The sequence below is a fragment of the Giraffa tippelskirchi genome, chromosome 1 (assembly GCF_054371585.1).
Source record: "Giraffa tippelskirchi isolate mGirTip1 chromosome 1, T2T-mGirTip1v1.2.pri, whole genome shotgun sequence".
Classification (NCBI taxonomy): domain Eukaryota; kingdom Metazoa; phylum Chordata; class Mammalia; order Artiodactyla; family Giraffidae; genus Giraffa; species Giraffa tippelskirchi.
In genome coordinates, this window is record NC_137275.1 from 109,454,823 (window position 1) to 109,481,866 (window position 27,044).

Here is a 27,044-nt window from a genome sequence, read left to right on the forward strand (position 1 = left end):
TTCAACTCTGTGAAGTAGCCACTCTTATCACTCCTACTGTACAAATGAGAAAACCAGAGGCACAAGAGGGTGATTAACTAGCCAAGGCCATTCAGCTAGTAAAGGACAGTCCCAGGTTTAAACCCGGCAATCGGACTCGAGCCTGTGCTTTTAGCAAAAAACCTGGTAGCCAGCAATTTTTAAAACGTCAGCACTGGCAACTGGGGAATTATTGAAAAAGGGAATCGACAATACGACCCACAACTCGGAAACAGTGCTAACAGACCTAGGAAGGCTGCAGTCCCAGGAGAGGACAGTGAGAAGCCAGGCCACCTGCCCGCACCATTCTGACAGCCTGCGCACCATTCTGACAGCCCGCGCTCTCGGAAGGGCGGACACCTTCCGTGACGCCCCCTGCGCCGCAGGACACTCATTGGGCCTCTGCTAAATGGCGTCAAATCGCGGGCGTCCAGGAGGAGGCGGGACTTCCGGGTCCCGTGGCGCAAAATTCCGGCCGCGCCGGAAAGGCCTACTGAGGAGAGGGTATTGGGTACCCGCCTCCTGAAGCGGCTGGAAAATTTTGTGTTCTACAGATTCCGAAGAGAAATTGGGACAAGGATTCATCCGCTAATTGCCAATTTTCGAGGTAGTGGAAAACTAGTCGGGACATGGACAGCCGCTTGCAGGAGATCCGGGAGCGGCAGAAGTTACGTCGACAGCTTCTCGCGCAGCAGGTCCGCGGCCCAGGGAGGGGTCGCGAATACGCGTGCGCGGCATTCCCCGTCCCTTTCTCCTCGCTTTTCCGCCTCCTCATCTGCCACGGGGCATCCCTTTCTGGTCTCGAGACTTTAATGCTGGGACCTGCCTACCCTCTGTGCCCCGAATCGTTCCCCTTTCATGTTGTGGTCCTTGTGGTGGTGCTAAACCGACCGCCACGCGTGGTCTTCAGCATCATTTATGGAATGCCCGCTAGGTGTCTGGCATAGTGCTCAGTGACGAGGATACAAAACTTGGGTGTTTGTGTATAAGTTATCGCGGTTCACGCGAGGAAAGGGGACTCGTTATCCCCTCAGTTTCTCTTCACTTTTTAAGTAGTCGTTTGTGTCTTGGTTTTCTCGTATCAGCGCCTGATTCATGAGATTGTGGCTTCATTGTGAAATAGGTTTACAGTGTTTTTTCTGGGATAATATCTAAAGGCCTCATTGGAAGTAGCCTGAGTGTAAATGTTAGGTTCTGCATCATGGGTGTTGCAGTCGACTGTGCTGTGTACCGTATCCTCGTCATTACCCACAGCTAAACGTTTGAATTCTTTTATCAGTCACAACAAATCTCTGAAAGGGGTAGCATTATCTTCACATAATGAAACACAGGCGCCGGTGGTTAACTAACTTTTCCCCCGAGTCGTTAACCGCTAGGCCAGTAAGTTGAACCCAGGTTTGTCTGTCCAAAGCTTATCTTCACTGCTTCTTGTGTGTAAGTTGACACGTGCTGATTAGTAGAGTACACGTGCAGAGAATGCACATGCACATCTTTGCTTAAAGTCAGAGGCTGTGTTTTCCTTTCTACCCCTCGGGTCAGTAAAAGTGATGGGGGAAATGCTCATAAGCTTTAATGAGGAATCTTAATAGTTATTCAAAAATAGTAATTTTTTTCTGTTTTAAGTCTTGGCTTTAGTAAATGAAAATCAAAGATATAGCTTCTTTTATGACATGAAAAGATTTATGGTATAGCGTTTAAAATGTCGGTGTTTAGGGACTTCTCTGTTGGTCCAGTGGTTAGGACTCTGCGATTTCATGGCTGTGGCCTGGGTTCAATCCCTGGTTTGGGAACTCAGATCCCTTAAGCCCCGTGGTGTAAGCCAAAAAAAAAAATGGGTGTTTGGAATCAGATCTGTTTCTGTGCCTCTGACATTATGATTTTTTGACAAATCAGATATCTTTTTCAAGCCTTCTTTATCCCAATTGCTTTTATCATGTTATGTTTGAAAATATCCAGTGGCTCTTTATTACAACCAAGTAAGATTTTTACACTTAAGTTTTGAATTCAGACCTATATTTGACTCAAAATACATACATAAGGAATTATTTCTTGAATGTCTTACTATGTACCAGGAACTCTTGTAGATGTTGGTAACTCAGCTATGAATAATAGGTTATCCTACCATTAGAGAACTTACATAGTGTACAGCATTTACTAATGGCTACTGTTTATTAAGTCCCTTGTATGTGTCAAAGAACTTGACAAACTTTTACATATGTTATATTTTATCATACAAGTCAGATGCTATCTGGATCTTATAGATGAAGAAAATAAAGCTCAAAGAATTTCCCTTACACGCTGAAGGTGACAAAACTTAAGTTTGCCAGCTTCAGTGTTAGGCCTCTCTGTGCTCTTTTCAATACACCTGGCTCCTTCTTGGTATAACTGGTTAGAAACCATTCCACCTGGGTGAGGATGGCCAATATCATCAATGGTAGACTTCCACTTTACCAGCAGCCTTTTTTTTTTCACTTACTATGTGAACAAGACTGGTTGCTCTCCAGAAAGTTATTTGTGTAATATAATAGACTTTATAATTTTTAAGAAGTGTCCTTTCTTTCTGGTTTCTATCCTTTATGGCACAGCCGTGGTCAGAACTTTGTGATGAAACTTGGTCTGGAACTCCCTGGTTTAGGCTTTTCTCTCTCTGTGTGTCTGTTGTCCTGAATGTTGGGTCCACTACTGTACATCACTAACTCATAAATACAATTCCAGTTGGGTTAATCTTCTACCCTAACTCTGTTTCTTACCCAAAGTTAGTTTTTAATAAGTTTTTTAATAAGTTTTTGTTGATTCATGAACTTCAAAGTAGAGCACAACTCAACGTATATAATTTGCTTGATTTGCTTTTGGCTGCTGGATGAAGATATCAGGTGCAGTGTATAGGCACAAACTATGATTGTGGCCATTGATGCTGCCACCAGTAATTTACACCTGCTTTTTAACTTGTAGCTTTGTTTTTAAAAATTAATATACTTCCAAAGGATACCAAATTGTCATAATTATTCAAATAATATATTTAGTGCTACCACAGTGGAAATGGCAACCCACTCCAGTATTCTTGCTTGGAAAATTCCATGGACAGAGTAGCCTGGTGGGCTGCAGTCAAGGGGGAATCACAAAGAACTGGACACAACTGAGCACGCACACACCCACCCACCCACGATGGAAAGTCTATTTAATTACTCCAGTCATTCCACAATTAAAAAAAAAAAAATGTTGGAACACAAGATGATTATGTATGTAAGCACAATTTGATCTAAAGCGTTTGTCTTATAAAACATCGTATTCTAATTTAGGCCTTGGCAAGAAATCTCATTGGTTTATTCACATATTTATTGAGCATCTATTATAAGTCAGACTTTATAATAGCTCCTGAACATATAGATATCAACAGGACAGAGTTCTTCCTCAGTGAGCTAACAATTCAATGGGGGGAGAAGTAGACAAAAGTAAACATAAAATAATTGAGGTGTACAAATATAAAATAATATAAATAGGGAATAAACAAAAGTAAAACAAAATTAGTTTGTATTTTTATCTGAATGAGAAAATGAGGAGGTAAGGGAAAAATGGAAGGAGACTACCTATTCTCTCTCTAGTGTTCATAGAAGAACTCTCTGAGAAAGTGACTTGTGTTTATCTGAGAACTGAAGGGAGTGGAGTCAGTCGCTTTCATGGGAAGAAGGTTAAAAAGCATTTCCCCTACAGGAAGTAGATGTGTTTTCTGACAAAACAGAGGAGGGATCAGGAAAATTTTATGGAAGAATTAAAATATCAGAACAGTTAATATATTAGAAGAGATTTATCAGTGGGGAAACTTTAGGGGAGTCATGGAATAGTCTAAAGAGGCAGTGGAAATTAATATAATTGTTTAATAAAAATTGTTTAATAATGACTGGGCGCTAGTATTGTATGCTTTCTCACCTTTTTTGAGCTCAAGGGGCTATTTAATGCAGACTTCCTCATGCTCTTATTGTGCTTAAAAATGTTAAGTGATTCCTCATGGCCTATAAATTGCTTTCTATACCTTTGGTTTGGTTTTTAATTTTTCCGTGAATTGATGCCACAGTTTGTAGCCAGACTTACCTCAACTAGTGATTTGTTTACATTTGTATTTTGCAAAATTTCCCCAACTGCCAGCCGTAATTTGCATAACTATTTTTCAGGTATTTGGACAGTTTAGTATTGTGCTTGTAATCATTATATAAAGACTTGGTTTGAATAAAACCAAATAGGTATTTATTACAATATGGGATAAATAAGGTATAGCACATGAAGTATATGTACCATATAAAATAAATAAGGAATGGTACACAGATGGATGAAAAGTGTTTAACATAATGCCTATCAAACTATAAACACTGTTAGCTGCTTTTTTTTGTTACTATTACTACTACTAAATCGTGTTTTATTATTTACTTTAAAAGAAGATTGGCTCAAGTTAATTGTTTTGATATACTGATATAACTGTAAGTTATACTGATATAACTTAAAGCATAAAATACTTTTCAGCTGTCCAAATCATTCTTAAATAACGTGGTTTTGTTTCAAGGTACTTCTGTTTTTCCTGCAAGGTCAATAGTCCATTTGCTTGCTATGGTAGTTAGGGATAGTTCTTTCTTTCTTTTTTTTTTTTTTTTTACTATTTAATGTATTAAATGCTGCTACAAATGGCTAGAAAGGATATTCAGCGCATTGTGTTCTAATTTTGATTTTTGCCTTTTCTCAGTTGGGAGCTGAAAGTGCCGACAGCATTGGTGCTGTGTTAAATAGCAAAGATGAGCAGAGAGAAATTGCTGAAACAAGAGAAACTTGCAGGTCAGTAGAATAATTGCTTTTTATAAGCGGTATGTTAATATTTGCAAAAGGATCATTGCTTTAATAAACAATAATCTTAGGTATCAAGTATGTTGTTATGATAAGCATCAGCATACCAATTTGGAAAACAATTGATTTTTATTGTCTATGAGTTATGAAATGCTTATTTTCTTAATATAAGTTCTCATTTATGAACTAGTTAGAAAATGGAATGTTAGACTGAGAATTAGCTTATGTACCATATATAATTTTATTTTAAAAATCCTTATTTAAAAAAAAGTGCTTTACCCTAAAAGTGATACTCATTTGATAGTTCATAAAGCATTTAGAATTTTTCAGTATTGTAGTTACCAATTAGAACATCAATTTCACTCAAGACAGATTAAAATGGTATGTAATGTAGAAATTTCTCTTTGCCATACATACCTTATAAAAACTTATTTTCTCATTTGGTTGCTTTCTCAAAAATAAAGTACAAAGTTATTAATCAGGTTGTGATACTTTTAAAATTTATAAACCAAGTGAATGGATACTGTTTAGTCAGGAAAAATTTGTCTTGTTCTGTCTTTTTAAAACTGTTCTTTAATATTAATGGATACGTGTATACATCTTATGTATTTGTGAGTGATATTTCAGTTTTAATTTTCAGGGCTTCCTATGATACCTCTGCTCCAAACGCAAAACGTAAGTATCAGGATGAAGGAGAGACAGATGAAGACAAGATGGAAGAATACAAGGCGAGTAGAGAATGGGGCAATGTTTTGGGCAAGAGAAAAATAAGTCCTTACAATCTGTAGAGTCTTATTTAGGAAAACAAATTTGACAAAAGTTGAATTTTGACAAAACACTAAATAACGTCAGTAGCATATATGTCACCACTTATATCAATTTACTCATTTTAATAGAAGAGGTATGTGGATTAAATCAGGTGATGTATGTAAAGCACTAAGCGTAATGCCTAGTAAGCTCTAGGCAACAACATTCTTAAATAAGAGCAAGGAGGTAGATGTACCAGTAACGTTGGATAATTGGATCAATTTTCAGGAGGCTACACTGTCTTTTATGAGTTGTATTATTCCATCTTAACAATATAGGGTAGTGCAGTTAAAATATTTTGAGAATCCATGGGCTAGATGACAGTGTAGAAGCATTTTTAACAGAGGCCCAAGCAAAAAAACCCAACTTCTGAACTTGTAGTTGCATTATTTAGGTGAAAAAAAAGTAAAGGGCAAAAAACCTATCTCCATTTTTTCGAATTATTGTTATACAGCTGTATTTAACAAATGAGAATAAATAGTTTGAGTAAATCTCTAAGTATAATTACCTAATTTCATAAAAACTATGTTGTGTGTTGGGCTTCCCTGGTGGCTTAGTGGTAAAGAATGTGCCTGCCAGTGCAGGAGACATAAGAGATGTGGGTTCAATCCCTGGGTTTGAAAGATCCCCTGGTGGGGAAGATGGCAACCCACTCCAGTATTCTTGCCTAGGAAATCCCACTGACAGAGAGGCCTGGCAGGCTACAGTCCATGCGGTCGCAAAGAGTTGGACCCATCTTTGCGAAACAAAAATATTGTGTGTTGGTTGCATTTGATATATCCTAATATATAACTTAAATATTTGTGATTATGTTAGATTAAAGCATATACACTTCCTAATATTTTAACATTTTTGACCTATAAAATAGCGATTTCTTTTGGTTTGCTCTAGTAGAAGTAAAATTGCCCCATTGGTGGGCCTGTCTTTCATGATTTAAGCTAAATTCTAATAATTTAAAGTATTATATCTAAGGTAAATATAGATAACTTAGTCAACAGAATTAGTAGTTATAGACAGTTATTATTGAGAATGAAAAGGAAATTTTTATTATAAACATAGCTAGTTACAGGTAATGACAAAGCAAAGACTTCAATGTTTGACTTTAATGGTAATTTGAAAAATTTACGTCTTAGGGAAATAAAATATTTATGAGTCTTAATACTTACGATATAATACATAAGATTCCTCTTAAACATAAAATATCTACTTAATCTTCCTTTTTTAAGGATGAATTAGAAATGCAACAGGAGGAAGAGAATTTGCCATATGAAGAAGAGATTTATAAAGATTCTAGTACTTTTCTTAAGGTAAATAATTTTCAAATCTTTTAACTTTTCATGTTTCAGCCCTTTGCCTGAAAAGATTTTAAATACTTATTTATGTTCAAGATTTTTTTTCAGTTATTGAGGGATCATTTTTATTGTAAAATAAAATATCATTTAAAATTATTCATGAAATGCTCTTCTGATGCTTGGCTATTAATGTCTGTAGATAACTGAATTGTAAACTATCATTTTAGTAGTGATGTTTTTTATTTTTTAAATCTATCAGTTAGCTTATATTTTGCTTGGCCTCATAATAAAAAATAAAGCTCCGAGTTAATGTATCTGTCATCAGAGTGAAAGCTATTAATTTAATTTTGACTTTTTCTTTAGGGAACACAGAGTTTAAATCCCCATAATGATTACTGCCAACATTTTGTAGACACTGGACATAGACCCCAGAATTTCATCAGGGATGTAGGTATGTCTGATTTGTTGGGAATATGCGATTGCCGGCTGTTGGTTACATGCATGTAATTTATCCATTTTGTGGTTTATTTCTAACAAAATTACTTTTTCCTGGCATGGCTGTAATTCATAGTACTTCTTGTACACTGTCTTTTTCCATCAAGCAGTGTTGCTTTTTTCCTTTTTCCTTCCTTTCCTTCATTTTGTTTCTGTGATTATCCCTCATTTTTATTTTGCCTTTATTTATTCCTTCTTTGATGCTCTTCCTTTCTTTAGGTAAATCTGATTTTTTGACCTATGTCATTTTCCTTTCCTCTAAGAATTTTTTTTTTTAACGTTTCTTGCAAGATAGGCCTACTAGCAACAAATTCCCTCAGTTTTTGTTTCTCTGAGAAAGTCTTTATTTCTCCTTTACTTTTGAAAGATTAATTTTGTAAAGTACAGAATTCTGGATTGGTGTTTTCTTTCTTTCAATACTTTAAATATTTTACTTCACTCTCTTTTTGCTTGCTTTTTTCTGAGAAGTTGGATATAATTCTTAACTTTGTTCCACAGTAGGTTTTTTTTTTTTTTTCCTGGTTTCTTTCAGGACTTTTATTTTCTATAGCTTGAAAATGATATGTGTAGGTATAGTTGAGTTTTTCTCTTTTTTGATATGTATCCTGTTTGGTACTCTCTGAGCTTCCTATATTTGGGGTTTGATGTCTGACATTAATTTGTGAAATTTTTAGTCATTATTTGTTTATTTTTGACTTCCTCAGATCTTAGTTGTGGCATGTGAGCTCACTGTTGTGGCTTAGTAGTTGTGGTACATGGACTTAGTTGTCATGCCGCATGTGGGGTCTTAGTTCCCCAATCAGGTATCGAACCGCCATCCCCTGCATTGCAAGGTGGATTCTTAATGCCTGGACCACCAGAGAAGTCCCCCCAGTTATTATTGATTCAGATATTTCTTCTGTTCCTCTGGTTTTTCTCTTCGTCTGATGTTTCCATTACACCTTTTGTAGTTATCTTATGTTCCTTGGATAGTCTGACTTTTTTCCCCCCAGTTTTTGTTCTATTTACTTTTCAGTTTTTGAGATTTCTGTTGAGATATCCTCAAGCTCAGATTCTTTCCTCAGCTGTGTTCGGTCTACCAGTATGCTCCTCAGAGGCAGTATCCCTGCATTTTTAAAACAGCTTGATTAAGATAATTCATGTACTATACAATTCACCCATTTAAAGAATATAATTTTTTAAAGTATCTACAGGTTTGTGCAACCATCACCACCATCTAATTTTAGACCTTTTTTTAAAATTGAGGTATAGTTTGACTTACAATCTTATATAAGTTTTAGGTGTACAAATAGTGGTTCACAATTTTTAAAGTTTATACTTTATTTATAGCTAATATAAAATATTGTCTATATTCTCTCTGCTGAACATTATGCTTGTAACTTATTCATTACATATATAGAAATTTGTATTTTATAATCCCTGCCCCCGTTTTGCTCTCCTTCTTCTATCCCCACTGGTAACCACTAATTTGTTTTCTGAGTCTGTTTCTTTTTGTTATATTCACTAGGTTGCTCTTTATTTTTTAGATTTCACATATGAGTGATAATATATGGCATTTGTCTTTCTGACTTATTTCACTAAGCATAATATCCTCCATGTTGTTGCAAATAGTGAAAGATACAATCACTTTTTATGGCTGAGGAGTACTCCATTGTATATGTGTATGTACCATATCTTTATCCTTTCACATGTTGATGGGCGCTTAGGTTGCCTCCATATCTTGGCTATTGTAAATAATGCTTCTGAGAACATCGGTGCCTGTGTCTTTTTGAATTAGTGTTTTTGTTTTTTTCATATACATACCCAGGAGTGGAATTTCTGTATTCATATAGTTACTTCTATTTTTAGTTTTTTGGAAAAACAGTATGATAGTTCCCTACTGTTTTCCACAGTTGCTACATACATTCCTACCAACAATATTACACATCCTTAGAACATTTTTATCTCCCCTAAAGAAACTCAGTACTCAATCATTAGCAGTCAGTTTCCATTCCTTCTCACACAGTTGCCGCCCCCCCCCCCAACCAGGCTTAAATAACCATTCATTGACTCATTATCAGTTTGCCTATTCTAGACATTTCATATAATTGGACTCATACAATGTGATTTTGTGACTGGGCTTTTTTCACGTAACATAGTGTTTTCAGTGGCCATTGATGTTAGCAGCGTGTAGAAGTATTTCCATTGTAAGTATATACCACATTTTGTTTATTCATTTGAATTGTTTCCACTTTCTGACTTGACAACTCTCCTGCTGTGAATATTCATGTAGAGTTTTTGTGTGAATGCATGCTCTCATTTCTCTTGGGTGTATACCTGGGAGAGAATTACTGGGTCATGTGATAGTTCTACATTTAACTTTTTGAGGAACTGCAAATCTGTTTTTCAGAGCAGCTGTACTGTATATATTTTTACTAACAACATGTGAGGGTTCCAACAGTATTTCAGGTATCATTGACACTTTCTATTATCTGTCTTTATAGTTATAGCTATACTAGTGAATATGAAGTAGTATTTCATGTGGTTTTGATCTGCATTTCCCTAGTGACTAATGATATTAAAAATCTTTTCCTATGCTTATTTTTCCATTTAAATACCTATTTTGGAGAAATGTCTAAAAGCTTTTTTTTTAGATATTTGACTTTTTATTATTTTATTGTAAGAGTTCTTTATATATTCTCAGTGTATGTATTCTCTTTATATATTCTCCTTTATCAGATGTATGATTTGCAAATATTTTCTCCCATTCTATGGGTTGTCTCTTCACTTTTTTGATGGCACCCTTTGCCACACAAAAATTTTATTTTGATGTAATCCAATATACTTTTTCTTTTTTTGCTTGTAAGCAACATGTGGAAACTGATTTTAATGTTTTCATGGTCACAATTTAGATGTAGCACAAAAAGTTATAATAAGGGTGAGATAAGCCAATTACAGAATGACAAAAATGCACGCACTTAAAGAGGTACTTAAAATATCAGTAGTACATATATAAATACATACACTTTTATGAGCTACCTAAAATAGTGATTCTCACAGAAGAAGAGAATACAGCAGTGGTTGTCAGAGGCTGGAGAGAGAGGAAAATGAGAAGTTGTTGTGCAGTTGGCATAAAGTTTCAGTTATGCAAGATAAATTAATTCTGTAGATCTTGATGATCAGTCGCTCAGTTATGTCTGACTCTGTGACTCCATGGACCACAGCGTGCAAGGCTTCCCTGTCCTTCACTGTCTCCTGGAATTTGCTCAAACTCATGTCCATTGACTTGGTACTGCCATCCAACTGTCTCAACCTCTGCCACCCCTTTCTCCTCCTGCCGTCAGTTTTCCCAGCATCACTTTTCCGGTGAGTCAGCTCTTTGCATCAGGTGGCCAGAGTATTAAGAGCTTCAGCTTTACCATCAGTCCTTCCAATGAATATTCAGGATTAATTTCCTTTAGGATTAACTGGTTTGATCTCCCTGCTGTCCAAGGGATCTCAAGAGTCTTTTTCATCACCACATTTTGGAAGCATCAGATCTTCAGCGCTCAGCCTTTAATAGTGCAACTCTCATAGCTCTCCCTACGTGACTGCTGGAAAAACCATGACTATACGGACCTTTGTCAGCAAAGTGATATCTCTGCTTTTTAATACGCTGTCTAGGTTTGTAATAGTTTACAGCCCAGAAAATAAAGTCTATCACTCTTTACATTTTTTTCCCCATCTATTTGCCATGAAGTGATGGGGCCAGATGCCATTATTGTAATTTTTTGAATGTTGAGTTTTAAGTCAGCTTTTTCACTCTCCTCTTTGACCTTCTTCAAGAGACTCTTTAGTTCCTCTTTGCTTTCTGCCATTGGAGTGGTATCATCTGCATATCTGAGGTTATTGATATTTCTCCCAGCAATCTTGATTCCAGCTTGTGCTTCAGCCAGCTCCTCATTTCCCATGATGTACTCTGTATATAAGTTAAATAAGCAGGATGACAATATACAGCCTTGACGTACGCATTTTGCAGTTTGGAACCAGTCTGTTATGCCATATCCTGTTCTAAATGTTGCTTCTTGACCTGCATTCAGGTTTCTCGGGAAGACAGGTAAGGTGGTCTGGTAGTCCCATCTCTTGAAGACTTTTCCCCAGTTTCTTGTGATCCACACAGTTGAAGGCTTTAGTGTAGTCAATGAAGCAGAAGTAGAGGTTTTTCTGAAATTCCCTTGTTTTTTCTATGATCCAAAGGATGTTGGCAATGTGATCTCTGGTTCCTCTGCCTTTCCTAAATACAGCTTGTACATTGAGAAATCTGAAACTTCTCGATTCGTGTACTGCTGAAGCCTAGCTTGAAGGATTTTGAGCATTACCTTGCTAGTATATGAAATGAGTGTAATTGTGTGATAGTTTGAACATTCTTTGGCATTGCCCTTCTTTGAGATTGGAATGAAAATGATCTTTTCCAGTCCTGTGGCCACTCCTGAGTTTTCCAAATTTGCTGGCATATCATCTTTTAGAATTTGAAATAGCTCAACTGGAATTCCATCACCTCCACTAGCTTTGCTCATATTAATGCTTCCTAAGGCCCACTTGACTTCATACTCCAAGAGGTCTGTCTCTATGTGAGAGATCACACCATCATGGTTACCCGGGTCATTAAGACCTTTTTTGTAAAGTTCTTCAGTGTATTTTTACCACTTCTTTTTATATCTCTTCTGCTTCTGTTCTTTATTGTGCCCATCTTTGCATGAAGTGTTCCCTTGGTATCTCTAATTTTCTTGAAGAGATCTCTCGTCTTTCCCATTCTATTGTTTTCCTCTATTTCTTTGCATTGATCACTTAGGAATGCTTTCTTATCTCTCCTTGCTATTGTTTGGGACTCTGCATTCAGATGGATATATCTTTCCTTTTCTCCTTTGCCTTTCACTTCTTTTCTCAACTATTTGTAAAGCCTCCTCAGACAATCATTTTGCCTTGTTTTATTTCTTTTTCTTGGGGATGATTTTGGTCACTGCCTCCTATACAATGCTATGAACCCGATCCATAGTTCTTCAGGCACACTCTTATCAGATCTAATCCCTTGAATCGATTTGTCACTTCCAGTGTATAATCATAATGAATTTGATTTGGGTCTTACCTGAATGGCCTAGTGGTTTTCCATACGTGCTTCAGTTTAAGTCTGAATTTTGCAATAAGGAGTTCATGATCTGAGCCACAGTCAGCTCCTGGTCTTGTTTTTGCTCACTGTCTAGAGCTTCTCCATCTTTGGCTGTAAAGAGCTCTCCATCTTCTCCATCTGGTGATGTCCATGCGTAGAGTTGTCTCTTGTGTTGTTGGAAGAGGGTGTTTGTTATGACCAGTATGTTCTCTTGGCAAAATCTGTTAGCCTTTGCCCTGCTTCATTTTGTACTCCAAGGCCAAACTTGCCTGTTACTCCAGTTATCTCTTGACTTCCTACTTTGCATTCCAGGCCCCTATGATGAAAAGAGTCCATAGATCTGCTGTATAGCAAATTGTCTATTCTCAGCAATACTGCTGACCATAGTCAACAATACTTCAAAAAATTTAAGAGGGTATATTTTATCTTACTTAAAAATGCTTGTTGAGTCGCCAAGTTGTGTCTGACTCTTTGTGACCCCATGGACTGCAACACACCAGGCTTTGCTGTCCCTCACCCTCTCCCAGAGTTTGCCCAAGTCATGTCCATGGAATTAGTGATGCCATCCAACCATCATCCTCTGTTGCCCTCTTCTCCTGCTTTTAATCTTTCCCAGCATCAGGGTCTTTTCTAATGAGTTGGCTCTTTGCATCAGGTGACCAAAGGATTGGAACTACAGCTTTAGCATCAGTCCTTCCAAAGAGTGTTCATGGTTGATTTCCTTAAAGATTTGATTTAGTGTGATCTCCTTGCTTTCCAAGGGACTCTCAAGAGTCTTCTCTAGCACCAATTCAAAAGCATCACTTCTTTGGTGCTCAGCCTTCTTTATGGCCCAACTTTCACATCCGTACATGACTACTGGAAAGATCATAGCTTTGATTGACTATACGGACCTTTGTTGGCCAAGTGATGTCTTTGATTTTTAACACACTGTCTAGATTTGCCTTAGCTTTCCTGCCAAGAAGCCATCATCTTCCTTTCCTGCCCAGAAGCAGTTGTCTTCTAATTTTATGGCTGCAGTCACTGTCCGTGGTCATTTTAAAGCCCAAGAAGAGAAAATTTGTCACTGCTTTCCCCTTTTCCCCTTCTCTTTGCCCTGAAGTGATGGGAACAGATGCCATGATCTTGGTTTTTTTAATATTAAGTTTTAAGCCAGCTTTTTCACTCTCCTCTTTCACCCTCATCAAGAGGCTCTTTAGTTCCTCTTCATGCTCTACCATTAGAGTGGTATCATCTGCATATCTGAAGTTGTTGATATTTCTCCTGGCAATCTTGATTCCAGCTTGTAACTCATCCAGCCTAGTATTTCCAATGATGTACTTTGTGTATAAGTTAAATAAACAGGGTTGACAATACCAGGCTTGTCCTACTCCTTTCTCAATCCTGAACCAGTCAGTTGTTCCCTCTGGGGTTCTAACTGTTGCTTCTTGACCTGCATACAGGTTTCTGAGGAGACAGGTAATATGGTCTGATATTCTCATCTCTTCAGCCTGCCACAGTTTGTTATGATCCACACAGTCAAAAGCTTTAGTGTAGTCAGTGAGACAGAGGTGGATGTTTTTCTGGAATTCCCTTGCTTGCTCTGTGATCCAGTGAAGGTTGGCAATGTGATCTCTGGTTCCTCTGCCTTTTCTGAATGCAGTTTGCTTGAACTTCTGGAAGTTCTTGGTTCACGTAATGCTGAAGCCTGCCTTGGAGGGTTTTGAACATAACCTTACTAGCATGGGAGATGAGCGCAGTTGTCCGTTGGTTTGAACATTCTTCAGTACTATCTTTCTTGGGAGTTGCGATGAGGATTTACCTTTTCTGGTCCTGTGATCACTGCTGGATTTTCCAAATTTGCTGACTTATTGCACTTAAAGTGCAGTGCTTTAATAGCATCGTCTTTTAGGATTTTAAATAGCTCTGCTGGAATTTCATCACCTCCACTAGCATTATTGGTCTTAGTGCTTCCTAAGACCCACTTGACTTCATACTCCAGGATGTCTGACTCTGAATGAGAGACTACACCATCATGGTTATCCAGGTCATTAAGATCTTTTTTGTACAATTCTTCTGTGTATTTTTTCCATCGCTTGATCTCTTCTGCTTCAATTAGGTCTTTACTGTTTCTGTCCTTTATTGTGCCCATCTTTGGATGAAATGTTCCTTTGATATTTCCAATCTTCTTGAAGAGATCTCTAGCCTTACACTTTCTGTTGTTTTCCTCTATTTCTTTGTACTGTTCATTGAAGAAGACCTTCTGGTCTCTTGCTATTTTCTGGAACTCTGCATTTTGTTGGGTGAACCTTTCTATTTCACCCTTTCATTTTGCTTCTCTTCTTTCCTCAGCTATTTGTAAAGCTTCCTCAGGCAACCACTTGTCTCTTGCATTTTTTTTCGTTGGGATGGTGTTGTTTGCTGCCTCCTGTACAGTATTATGGACCTCTGTCCATAGTTCTTCAGGCACTCTGTTCACTGGATCTGATCATTTGAGTCTATTTGTCACCTCCACTGATATTCATAGGGAATTTAGATTTAAGTCTTATCTGACTGGCCTAGTAGTTTTCCCCACTTTCTTTAGTTTAGGCTTGAATTTTGCTATGAGGAGGTGATGATCTGAGCCACAGTCAGCTCCAGGTCTTGTTTTTGTTGACTCTGTACAGCATCTTCATCTTCAGCTATGAAGAATGTAATCAATCTGGTTTCAGTATTTACTATTCTGGTGATATCCATGTGTAAAGTCATCTCTTGTGTTGTTGTGAAAGCTTGTTTGCTATGACAAGAGTATTTTCTTGGCAAAATTCTGTCAGCCATTGCCCTCCTTCATTTTGTACTCCAAGGCCAAACTTGCCTGTTATTCCAGGTATCTCTTGAGTTCCTACTTTGCATTCCAGTCCCTTATGATGAATCAGTTCAGTTCAGTCAGTCAGTCGTGTCTGACTCTTTGCGACCCCATGGACTGCAGCACACCAAACTCCCCTGTTCTTCACCAACTCCTGGAGCTTGCTCAAACTCATGTCCATTGAGTCAGTGATGCCATCCAACCATCTCATCCTCTGTTGTGCACTTTTCCTCCCACCTTCAATCTTTCTCAGCATCAGGGTCTTTTCCAGTGAGTCAGTTCTTCACATCAGGTGGCCAAAGTATTGGAGTTTCAGCTTCAGCATCAGTCCTTCCAATGAATATTCACGACTGATTTCCTTTAGGATGGACTGGTTGGATCTCCTTGCAGTCTGAGGGACTCTCAAGAGTCTTCTCCAGCACCACAGTTTAATAGCATCAATCCTTCGGCACTCGGCTTTCTTTATGATGAATAGGACATCTTTTTTTGGTGTTCTAGGAAGTCTTCTGTTGAGCGCCGAAGAATTGATGCTTTTGAACTGTGGTGTTGGAGAAGACTCTTGAGAGTCCCTTGGACTGCAAGGAGGTCCAACCAGTCCATCCTAAAGGAGATCAGTCCTGGGTGTTCATTGGAAGGACTGATGTTGAAGCTGAAACTCCAATCCTTTGGCCACCTGATGTGAAGAGTTGACTCATTGGAAAAGACCCTAATGTTGGGAAGGATTGGGGGCAGGAGGAGAAGGGGATGACAGAGGATGAGATGGTTGGATGGCATCACCAACTTGATGGACATGGGTTTAGGTAAACTCCGGGAGTTGGTGATGGCCAAGGAGGCCTGGTGTGCTGCTTGCGATTCATGGGGTCGCAAAGAATCGGACACGACTGAGCGACTGAACTGAACTGAACTGAGCCATACAGCAAATTCCCGTTGGCTATCTATTTTACATATGGTAATGTAAGTTTCCATGTTACTCTTTCCATACATCTCCCCCTCTCTTCCCCTCTCCCCATGTCCATAAGACTTCTGTGTTTCTGCATTGCTGCCCTATAAATAAATTCTTCAGTACCATTTTTCCGGATTCTGTATATATGTGTTAGAATATGATATTAATCTTTCTCTTTCTGACTGACTTCACTCTGTATAATAGGGTCTAGATTCATCCATCTCATCAGAACTGACTCAAATGCATTCCTTTTTATGGCTGAGTATATGTAGCACAAATTATTTATCCATTCATCTGTTGATGGACATCTAGGTTGCTTCCCTTAGGGATTCTTGTCCACAGTAGTAGGTCCAATGATTATCTGAATTAATTTCACCCATTCCCATTCATTTTAATTCATGGATTCCTAAGATGTTGATGTTTACTCTTGCCATCTCCTGCTTGACCATGTCTAATTTACCTTGATTCATGAATCTAACATTCCAGGTTCCTATGCAGTGCTATTCTTTAAAACACCCAATTTTACTTACATCCCAGACACATCCACAACTGAGTATTGTTTCCGCTTTGGCCCAGCCGCTTCATTCTTTCTGGAGCTATTAGTAGCTGTAATCCGCTCTTCCCTAGTAGCATATTGGACACCTTCCAAACTGAGCGGCTCATCTTTCAGTGTCACATCTTTTTGCCTTTTTATACAGTTCGTGGAGTTCTCAAGGCTCGTATACTGCAGTGGTTTGCCATTCTCTCCTCCAGTGGATCATGTTTTGTCAGAACCCTCCACTATGACTCGCCTGTCTTGGGTGGCCCTTCACAGCATGGCTCATAGCTTCATTGAGTTATGCAAGCCCATTAGCTGAGACACGGCAGTGATCTGTGAAGGGGTCTTACTGCACGTACACACACCAAAACCAGAGGAACACAAAGAAACTTCTGAAGGTTATTAATATGTCTCATCTTGATTGTGGTTATGGTTTCACAGCTATATGCATATGTTAAAACTCACCGGATTGCATCCATTAAATATAAGTTTAATGTATAAGGTTTTTGTTTATCAATTATACTTCAATAAAGCTTTTTTTTTTTAAGGTTATAAGTAATATGGCCAAATTTCATTATTGTCCTTTCTGCTTTTAAGACGTTTATTTCTCCAAGGCAAAGAAAATGTACTTAGGAAACTATTATGGATTGAGAAAAAATTGTACCTCTGTTTTGTAGATGATTGAGAGCTGACTCTACTGTGATTGAAACCCGAATATAATAAAATCTTCAAACTTGTTTCATTTGAAATTTGATCTGTAACCACTGATTAAGGACGCTTTACAAAATCTTTCATTTTTTTAATCTTTGATTAAAAATCATATCATATTTGAAAATGGACTTGTTTTTTAAGATGATTATGATTCTTGTAAGGAAGAGGGATAAAGTAAAATAAGATCTTTTAGGAATCTTTGATATTCAAAGCCCTACTTACAGTTGTTTAAACAGGCATTATGCTGTTTTACCTAAAATCTCTCTGAGGTTCAAAGATTTAAATATTTTTGAGGACATGGAAACAATAAAGCTCCTGCTTTTAACCTTTCTGGGACTTGGAGGTGTTTTTGAAGATCCTGAGCTTGAAAATATATATGAAGATTTGGTTTATAATATATGGAGATGTGAGATCTTTAAAACTATAAATACTGATGTAGGATATGTTTTTAGAGAAAATGACTTGTCTTGGAGTTGGTAGTACAATGAGATAAGTAATCAGAGTGAGTGAGGTGAGAGCTCATCGACTAATAGGGACTCATTATCTTTCTGCCTAGATTTGTTCTGGGATAGTGTCCATAATTTAAGCCATTTAAGATCGTCAGTAGTAAGGATAAGAAATCTTCATGTTCTCTGCGTTGGATAACTGTCAAACTAAGGGAAAACTGAACAGTCATTAGATCTTTGGGAGAGTTGTTTTTTTGTTTTTTGTTTTCTTTTTAGTAAAAAAAAAAAAAAGGAAAAAAGCATGAACAAAAAAAAAAAAAAAAATTCTTTTCCTGAGAACAGAATGTCTAAACTTGATACTTTAAGCAGATTATTTAATATAATAAGTTTGAAAAATTAAATGGTTACTTGACTTAAATCATCTGGCCTATAAAACACCTGGGTGTTTGCCTACATGTGAAATTAGGGTCATTAGGTATAAAATGTGTATATGAAGTATTTAAAAATACTCAAAACTAACTTTTTTACAAACGATGTGAGAATGATAAGTTGGTTGTGTCTTGTTTTATTTTCCTGAGCAGGCTCATTACCTTTGAATTCACTGATACTCAATTGTATTGAAATTTGAAATTTACTATTTTTCCTCCCCAGGTTTGGCCGACAGATTTGAAGAATACCCTAAACTGCGGGAGCTCATTAGACTGAAGGATGAGTTAATAGCTAAATCTAACACTCCTCCTATGTAAGTGGGGTTTTTTGTTCCCAACTCAGGCTTAAAATATTAGTCTTTTTGTCATGTAACCTTTCTGAAGTTTGAAAAAAATTCAGCATCTTTGAAAGGTTAACACACTCTTTCTTCTTTAGTGAAATGTATTAGTTTGAAACTCTGGTATGGAGTACACAGTAGGTTGTCATTTTATTTGTTTTCAGTTTACTAGATAATTTAGAGTGTCTTTAAGTATTTTTTCTTAGAAAATCTTATTTGTTGTTTTCTTAACTATCTTTAAATGTTTTTAAATATCTTTTCTTCTCAAAAATTACTTATTGAAGAAAGTTAGAAAACTTAAGAGAGAGAAAATAAGAAAATGAAAGTTAATTATAACTTGGCAGCTAGGGATACTATTCTTAACATTTTGGAATACAAAAATTCATTTTAACCTTTGGTAACAGAATGTTTCCCTCAAAAATGTGTATAATCCTTAAAACTGGAGACTCTTTAGCTTACTTTGAACATTTTATACATTTAACAGTTTGCTAAAATATATGCTATTAACGATTAGAAAAACCACAGATAACTGAGTTTGTGGAAAAAAATTTTAACAGGCTAATATCATATTCAGAAATATTTTATGTTTAAAGTATCGTATGCATGCATGCATGCTAAGTTGCTTCAGTTGTGTCCAACTCTTTGCGACCCTATGGACTGTAGCCCTGCAGGCTTCTCTGTCCATGGGATTCTGTGGGCAAGAATACTGGAGTGGGTTGCCATGCCCTCCTCCAGGGGATCTTCCCGACTCAGGGATTGAACCTGGGTCTTCTGCATTGCAGGTGAATTCTTAACCGCTGAGCCACCTGGAAGCCCCAAAGTGTTTTATATTTATATTTGAAATACCTTCGTACTGTGTAGAAATAACCATTAAATAAAGACTAGTAGTAATTTATGCTAAGTGGCTGGAAAAGACTGTTAATATAAACACTATTGCTAACAAACAAACTAGCAAAAGAAAATTATGTCTATCTTTAGAAGCTTTTTTAGACAGAAGAATTTAAAACAATTTTTCTGAAGGACAATTGCAGGAAAAATAATGTAATATTCCTCGAAGTATTATGATGATAATGGAAAGGGACTCAGACACTCACGTCTGAGTATGGATTTTCAGTATAAAAATGAGAGAGATTTATACTCAGGATGTTCCTGTGGAATCATGGTTTTGCTTTGCAGTACGATTCTATCCATGTTCTCAGGAAGAACGGTGGTAGATAGTTTTACTGTCTATACTGAGGAGAGAGATTCCTCCATAAAAAGGTATTCAATTATTAGCTCATGATGACTTTGAAATAGTATTAGGAAATATTTAAGAAACTTTTTTTCATTACCATCTGTAATCTCTTACTTTTTATGCTTTAATCAAATAGGTATTTACAAGCAGATATAGAAGCTTTTGACATCAGAGAACTGACACCCAAATTTGATGTGATTCTTCTTGAACCACCTTTAGAAGAATATTATAGAGAGACCGGCATCACTGCTAATGAAAAATGCTGGACTTGGGATGATGTATGATGAAACTTTCTACATTGTAACGAATTATTTATTTTTCAAATGAATATATCTTTATTTGATCAGAGAGTAATATTATAAATACTGTTTTAGGAATTATAAATATAGATTTATAGTATATATTATGGCTGAAGATCTAAGGTACAGTAACAAATATTATAATATCTTTGGTGTTTCTTTTTGAGGCAGAAGTTGAGCAGGGAATAAGTTAAGTTGTCTTAAAATTCCAATCTTAGAGTCCTTGGATGTATAGCGAGAAATAAGTCTAAAAACAGATTGAATGGTTGATAGCTTTCTGTATTTGGTTAGTTTCAGTGAATGTCAGAGTATTCACACACACATATATATTAGCATAATTTTTACTCTTTAAAGAACTTACAGTCTAATAGATTTAAAGAATATATAATCTCAGTCTTATATAATTGCAGTAAAGTTCTGTTTTCCTAAATAAAAGTAAACAAACTGATAGCCTCAGTGAGTTACGTAAAGTAATCTGTTTTTACCGGTCAGTAACAAAAATAGCAAATATATATTTATCGAGTACCACTCTGTACTAGGCAACTAGGTACTGGAGATTCAAAGGTGAATGAGACTTAGTATTTGGCCTTAAGGAGCACATAGTTGAATGGGATAAGCAATAACCTAAATAGATAATTGCAGTGTCATTTTGTTAGTTCAGTAATAGAGGAGTGCATAAGGTGATCTGAAAAAAAACCTGACCAAGTTGAGGAAGCTGGGGGACATAAAGAGGACGTGACACATGAACAAATTAGCCAGAATTGGCCAGCTGAGAATGGGCTGGGCTAGGAATTCCAAGCTGAAGGAACAGTAAGAGCAGGAGGCAAAGAGATGAGAATGGAGGTCTTGTATGTATGTTGATTGTGTTAAATCACAGATGGAGACTGTCTAGAGATGCTATCTTCTTAGAAGCTTGGACTTTTATCCTGAAGGCACTAAGGAATCTTTGAAGGGCTTTAACCAGTTTAGTAAAATGGTCTAATTAGTGTGTGGAGAAGGATGGTCCAGAGAAAATGAAGACTGGAGAGGGAACAGCAGTTAGAGGACTGTTGCAGTAGTCCGGTTAGGAGATGAAGGATCCCTGAATTAGGCTGATGGTAGTTAAGGATAGAAAGGTGATAAATTCAGTAATGTTTTGTAGGTATGTCTGGTGAGATCTAGTGATTGGGATGAGGGAAAGAGGTAAGGATGCTTGAAAGTTTGAGTCTTAGGATAAATGGGTTCGGTTACCACCAGCTGAGAGTCAGTTTAAGAAGAGGAGCAGGATTAGAGGGATTAGGATTATGCTGAATGTGTTGATTAGAGGTGTATGAGAGACATTCACGTGGAGGTTGTAATAGGAGTATGCAACTTAACAGAAAGATCTGGCCATCTCAAAAGATAGATTTTAAAGGGTTAGCATATTAAACCTGTAAGAATAAATGAATGTGTCTTGAAATAGCATCTCAATTAGGATACAATGTGAATTTACAGTAAAGCCTCAGGAAACTTATATTTAAGAGGCACATAGAAAAGATGTGAAAAGAAAGGGTCACAGATGAATGAGGTGAATCAAGACAGTTTGAATGTCATGGAAGCCAAGGAATTAGAGCGCTTCCCTAATTGAGGAGGAGCATGTGATCAAAAGCATTGAACACAGAAGAGAGGCAGGGAGGGCAGTGAACTGAGACTGTGAACTGATGCTTCACAGGAGACTGCTCTGAGTCCTCGCACATCCCCTTCTGAGTTCATAGTCGTTACTGTTGTTAGTATTACTTACTCTTCAAGATATAACTTCAGTTTTTCTTCCTTGAAGCTTTCCTATCAGCTTCAATACCTCTGTCACATTTATTTACATTTTTATTTTATTTTACAAGTTTTTCCTCTCCTCTGATAAGTATAATCTGTGTTTATTGTTGAAACACAGAAATATATAGTATCCCCAAAACTTAAGGTTAAAGATGTAGTACTATTTATATTTAGGGCTGAGAGGTTTTCCAGATAGGTTGCACAAGTTAATATTCATTCTGATAGTGTTTAAGAAATATCTGTTTTTCCTCATCAAAATTCATATAGAAAATAATCTTTTAGGCAAAAGAAAATTGAAAAATTAATCTTATTATGTCTATGATTAGTAGTTAGGTTGAACTTTATTTTCTCTGGCCCATCTCTAAGATTTGGTCAGTGAAATCCAAGAGTTTAAATTTTATATGATAAACTAATAGAGTTTTTGTAATAAAGAAATTCCATTTTATATGCATATTGAAAAGTTTTGTCTGGAGCCCTAGGAACTCTAAGCTCTTAACCTTTATGTAGTAATAACCTAAAGAAAGTGCCAGTAGCTAAATATAAATAAAAGAAGTGTTTGAGTTTCTCAGATATTCTTTTTCATGTTAGAGTCAGTAGAGGTCAGTGTGTTTTAGTTAAGAATATAAGCACTTACTTAAAATACCAATATTTAGTATTTATAATTGTAACATCAAGAGTTATTTCCTTAATGTTCTTCGCTGTGTGCCATCACTTACCTTAGCTATGCCATGTATAAATGTGTATAGGAATATATGTGTGTGTCTGTGCATATTAATGTTTATTCATATTATGAGAATATTAGATTAGGCGTTATGTCAAGACAAAGTTGGAAGTGTAAAACTGAATAGGTTTATGCCTATTGTGATTTATTTCCACTATCACCCTCAAATAATGTTTTCTTACCTAGATAAGTTATAGGTGACATGGTTATGATGCACTCAGGTAAAAGTTAAGGAACTTCCCTTGTAGTCCAGTGGTTAAGACTCTGCGCTTCCTCTGTGGGGAATGTGGGTTCCATCCTTGGTTGGGAAAGTTCCACATGCCCGTGAGGTGTGATCAAAGAAAAAAATAAAGGAAAAAAAATTTTTTTTAAGTTAAAATTTTCTTAATACATGTAACTAATAGGTATTAGCTTGAGCCATGGTCTGTGGAACTTGTTAGCTGTATGTAATAGGAAGCAGTAGAATAAGAATACCACATAAAATGATTGCTTTTGTAGTCATTTATACACATTTATGGTCCCCAAATTTAGAGATTTAATTATTAAAGAACTTTTTTTTTAATTGACATACTCAACACATACAAAGCCAACAATTATAGCCTATTTTTTTTTTACATTTCAGACCTAAAGTGATCATTACAATGAAATGTGTATATTGATTTATTTTATTTAGAACTATTCTACTGGAAACCATGTCCTCCACAAACATTTGTGGTTATGTTTTATTTTAGGTTTGCCCCTAACTTTGGGGTAATTTAATCCCTTTTCTTTTCAGTTTCTTTTTCTGTAAATGGTAACAGGTTGCTCTAAACCTATACCTTATAAAATTCCGTAATTCTATAAATATGGTTTCCTATAAACTTTTCATACGGAATCAAGTGTGTCTATGTGCATGTGTTCATCTGTGTTGTATTAATACAGGAAAAAAAAACCCATAAGAACAAGTTTTAAGGATAAAATTTATTTTCCATTGTATTTCCTAATGAAAATTAGTACATTTAAAGAGCACATATACTATAAGTGGAGAAGGCAATGGCACCCCACTCCAGTACTCTTGCCTGGATAATCCCATGGACGGAGGAGCCTGGTAGGCTGCAGTCCATGGGGTCGCTGAAAGTTGGACACGACTGAGCGACTTCACTTGCACTTTTCCCTTTCATGCATTGGAGAAGGAAATGGCAACCCACTCCAGTGTTCTTGCCTGGAGAATCCCAGGGACGGGGGAGCCTGGTGGGCTTCCATCTGTGGGGTCGCACAGGGTCGGACACGACTGAAGCGACTTAGCAGCAGCATACTATAAGTGAAAAGGAAAGTGAAGTCGCTCAGTCATGTCCGACTTTTTGCGACCCCATGGACTGTAGCCTACCAGGCTCCTCCATCCGTGGGATTTTCCAAGCAAGGGTACTGGAGTGGGTTGCCATTTCCTTTTCCAGGGAATCTTCCTGACCCAAGGATCAAACCCAGGTCTCCCACATTGCAGGCAGACGCTTTACCATCTGAGCCACCAGGGAAGCATATATTATAAAAATATAAACATATACTATAAGTCCTGATAAGTCTCAGTGCTTGTTCTTTTGGATTTAGAATAGATGGGAAACAAGATACTTCAATGCAGTACTGTTTTGGTTTCTTCCAGATTATGAAGTTAGAAATTGATGAGATTGCAGCACCTCGATCATTTATTTTTCTCTGGTGTGGTTCTGGGGAAGGATTGGACCTTGGAAGAGTGGTAAGATGGTGTTTTTTTAAAATTCATAAGAAACAAATAACAGTATGTTGTATAAGAAATTTGAAGATTAATGTTAAATTGTTCTTGATTTCTTAAATAGTACTCAAATATTCAGAAAGAAAAACTGTTTTAAAAAGAATATGTAAAAATTTTTTTAAATTAAAAAAAATAAAAAGAATATGTGAAAGACATTACCCCTTAGTTAACTAGCTTTCAGGATGAAAAATCAAACTACGATTTACTACAACTGCAGGAAGAGAACAGTTTAGAGATTTGAAACTGAATTGCAGCTCAAAAACAGGCAACTTACTGTTATGTACTGTCCGTTATTAGTAGCTAAAATGTATTTTTCTGAGTAGCCTAAACTCATGAATTCTAAATGGAAGCCGAATCGAGTTGGATAAATAACACAGCGTCTAGAACACAGAGTTTGAAGGGATGAATGAGAGTGAGAAAGAAGTTTATCATCTCAATTTATTTTAGGTACCTTATGTTTATCATATTCAGAACTTTTTTGTTTTTTTGGTTGGGGTATTTTGAATTCCTAAATGGAAACAAAATACTAAAAGCTTTTTTTTAAATACTGGTAGCTTTGTGGCTAGTTTTGGTCTCAGATCTGCTGTCCAGCAGTGAAACTTTGGGTAAAGAGGTATTTACTCTCGTGTGTTTCAGTTTCCTCACTTGTTATTGGATAATATTTACATTTTTAGGACATATTATTAATACTTGATATACTACCAAGATCTCATTTAATCCTGGTAATTTTAGGAGGTGTCCATTTGACAGGTGAAGAATTTAAGTAGGATTATATTGCTATAAATTTGTGCTCAAATCCTGAAATTCTGTAGTTGCTTTGTATTTTTTGTATAAATAGCAAGTTTGAGATTATTGGATCACATCATTGCTTCCGTCATTTATTAACTCCATGGTAAGACTACAACTGTATACTGGGAATCTGTTTTATTGCTGGCATCTCCCTAAGATGCTGTAAAAAAATCTAAGAAAATAGAAACACACCACAAGTTTTTATAGGTATATTGGTATATTTTATAGGTATATTACCCTTTTTAGATCAAATGTCTAGCTTTGGGCTTTTCTCCTACCCCTCAAATTAGCTTGAAATTGATTATCTTATTTGTTTATGCAGCAGTTTATCATACTAGTGAAAGCAGATTTTGGCCCAAAATAATTACAAAAAATAATTCAGCATGAGAAATACTCATGAGCTTGTGCTAAGTTGATTAGGGCATGTTGGATTTAGGCCCTTGTGATACTTCATGACTATCCAGTGCTAAACAAATATTTGGCAACAGGAACAGATAGTGATGATGATTTTTGAGATTTTAAGTTAAAAATCTAAGTTCCATTTTGAGGTGTATCTCAGTTTATACAATGAAAAGTACATATGTTTTATGCTCCACTGTGTCTTTATTTGTACTTGATCATAGTGCCAACAATATTAGCACTACACAATTTACTTAATTCCTCCTACTTTGCTCTTAGTCAGTTAGGAGTAAGGATCATATTTTACTCATGTTTTTAATCCCAGCAGCTAGCCAACACCCACATATGGTAGGGCTCAAAATGCTACTCTGGGTACTCACTTAGCTGGTATTTGTTATATATTCATATATAACAGATTCTAAGAGACTGAGATTCAAATCTCTCTATTGTCTAGGTTACATAAAGCTGAAAATAAAGTTCTATAAAGAAATATACAAACAACTGTTAAGTCTTTGGCTTTTTGAGGTTTAGTATTAAATATATAAAAATAACATTTTACAAGACTCATTTGAAAGGAAGTTACTGATTAGAACTTCTCAACAGTTTTTAGCTTTATCAGAGGATAGAAAATTGAAGTAGCAAGAACAGTTTACCTCTTGAATTATTTTTTGATTAAAGAGGGGCTGATTGTTCTCTTATTTAAAGCTCACTTTCTATTGATGACAGTGGAAGGTAGTATTAAAGAATTGGAGTATTATATAGTCTTTTCCATGTTTTGATGTTATATGTTTATATGATGGCTATATATTTAAAGACAAGTATTTCTTTTTTTCTTTTTCTTTAGTAATACAAAATTACTATGACATCTTGGAATTTAGTGTCTCAAACCTCTGGAAAGTTTTTAATGCTGGTTGGTTAAGTATTGTTTATTTCTTTTAGCTAAGGATTTTTTTAAAATTCTCTTATTTCTAGTGTTTACGCAAGTGGGGTTACAGAAGATGTGAAGATATTTGTTGGATTAAAACCAATAAAAACAATCCTGGGAAGACTAAGACTTTAGATCCAAAGGCTGTCTTCCAGAGAACAAAGGTATTGTCTTTACTGTTTTCTTTTCTATATTTTAATTATTTTCTCTCAAGCTTTTCCAAATGAGTCAGTGCTGTTTAATTCATTTTGGTGGAAAGGTTCTCTGAGACTTGCACAAATGGCATTGAGCATTAAAGTAATACAGCCAAGTTCATTTTAAAAATTTTA

The 27,044-nt window shown here is 36.3% G+C and overlaps 1 protein-coding gene across 5 annotated transcripts in view; it reads left to right on the plus strand.

Moving 5' to 3' along the window:
• The first annotated feature begins 491 nt into the window (after nt 1–491).
• Nucleotides 492–27,044, plus strand: part of LOC145506121 (N(6)-adenosine-methyltransferase non-catalytic subunit METTL14) — a 50,384-nt gene continuing 23,831 nt past the window's right edge. For 4 of the 5 annotated variants that reach the window (XR_014053565.1, XM_081490042.1, XM_081490020.1 and 1 more), the window contains exons 1-9: nt 492–713; nt 4,751–4,839; nt 5,489–5,576; nt 6,882–6,962; nt 7,311–7,398; nt 18,681–18,771; nt 20,166–20,307; nt 24,474–24,566; nt 26,763–26,879. Coding sequence is in view for 4 of the 5 variants with exons in the window: in XM_081490042.1 (XP_081346168.1) it covers nt 648–713; nt 4,751–4,839; nt 5,489–5,576; nt 6,882–6,962; nt 7,311–7,398; nt 18,681–18,771; nt 20,166–20,307; nt 24,474–24,566; nt 26,763–26,879 (855 nt within the window). In the remaining variant the exon portion in view is untranslated. Of the gene's footprint in view, nt 714–4,750; nt 4,840–5,488; nt 5,581–6,881; nt 6,963–7,310; nt 7,399–18,680; nt 18,772–20,165; nt 20,308–24,473; nt 24,567–26,762; nt 26,880–27,044 lie in introns of all 5 variants that reach the window. The other variant, XM_081490030.1, reaches the window with a different exon arrangement.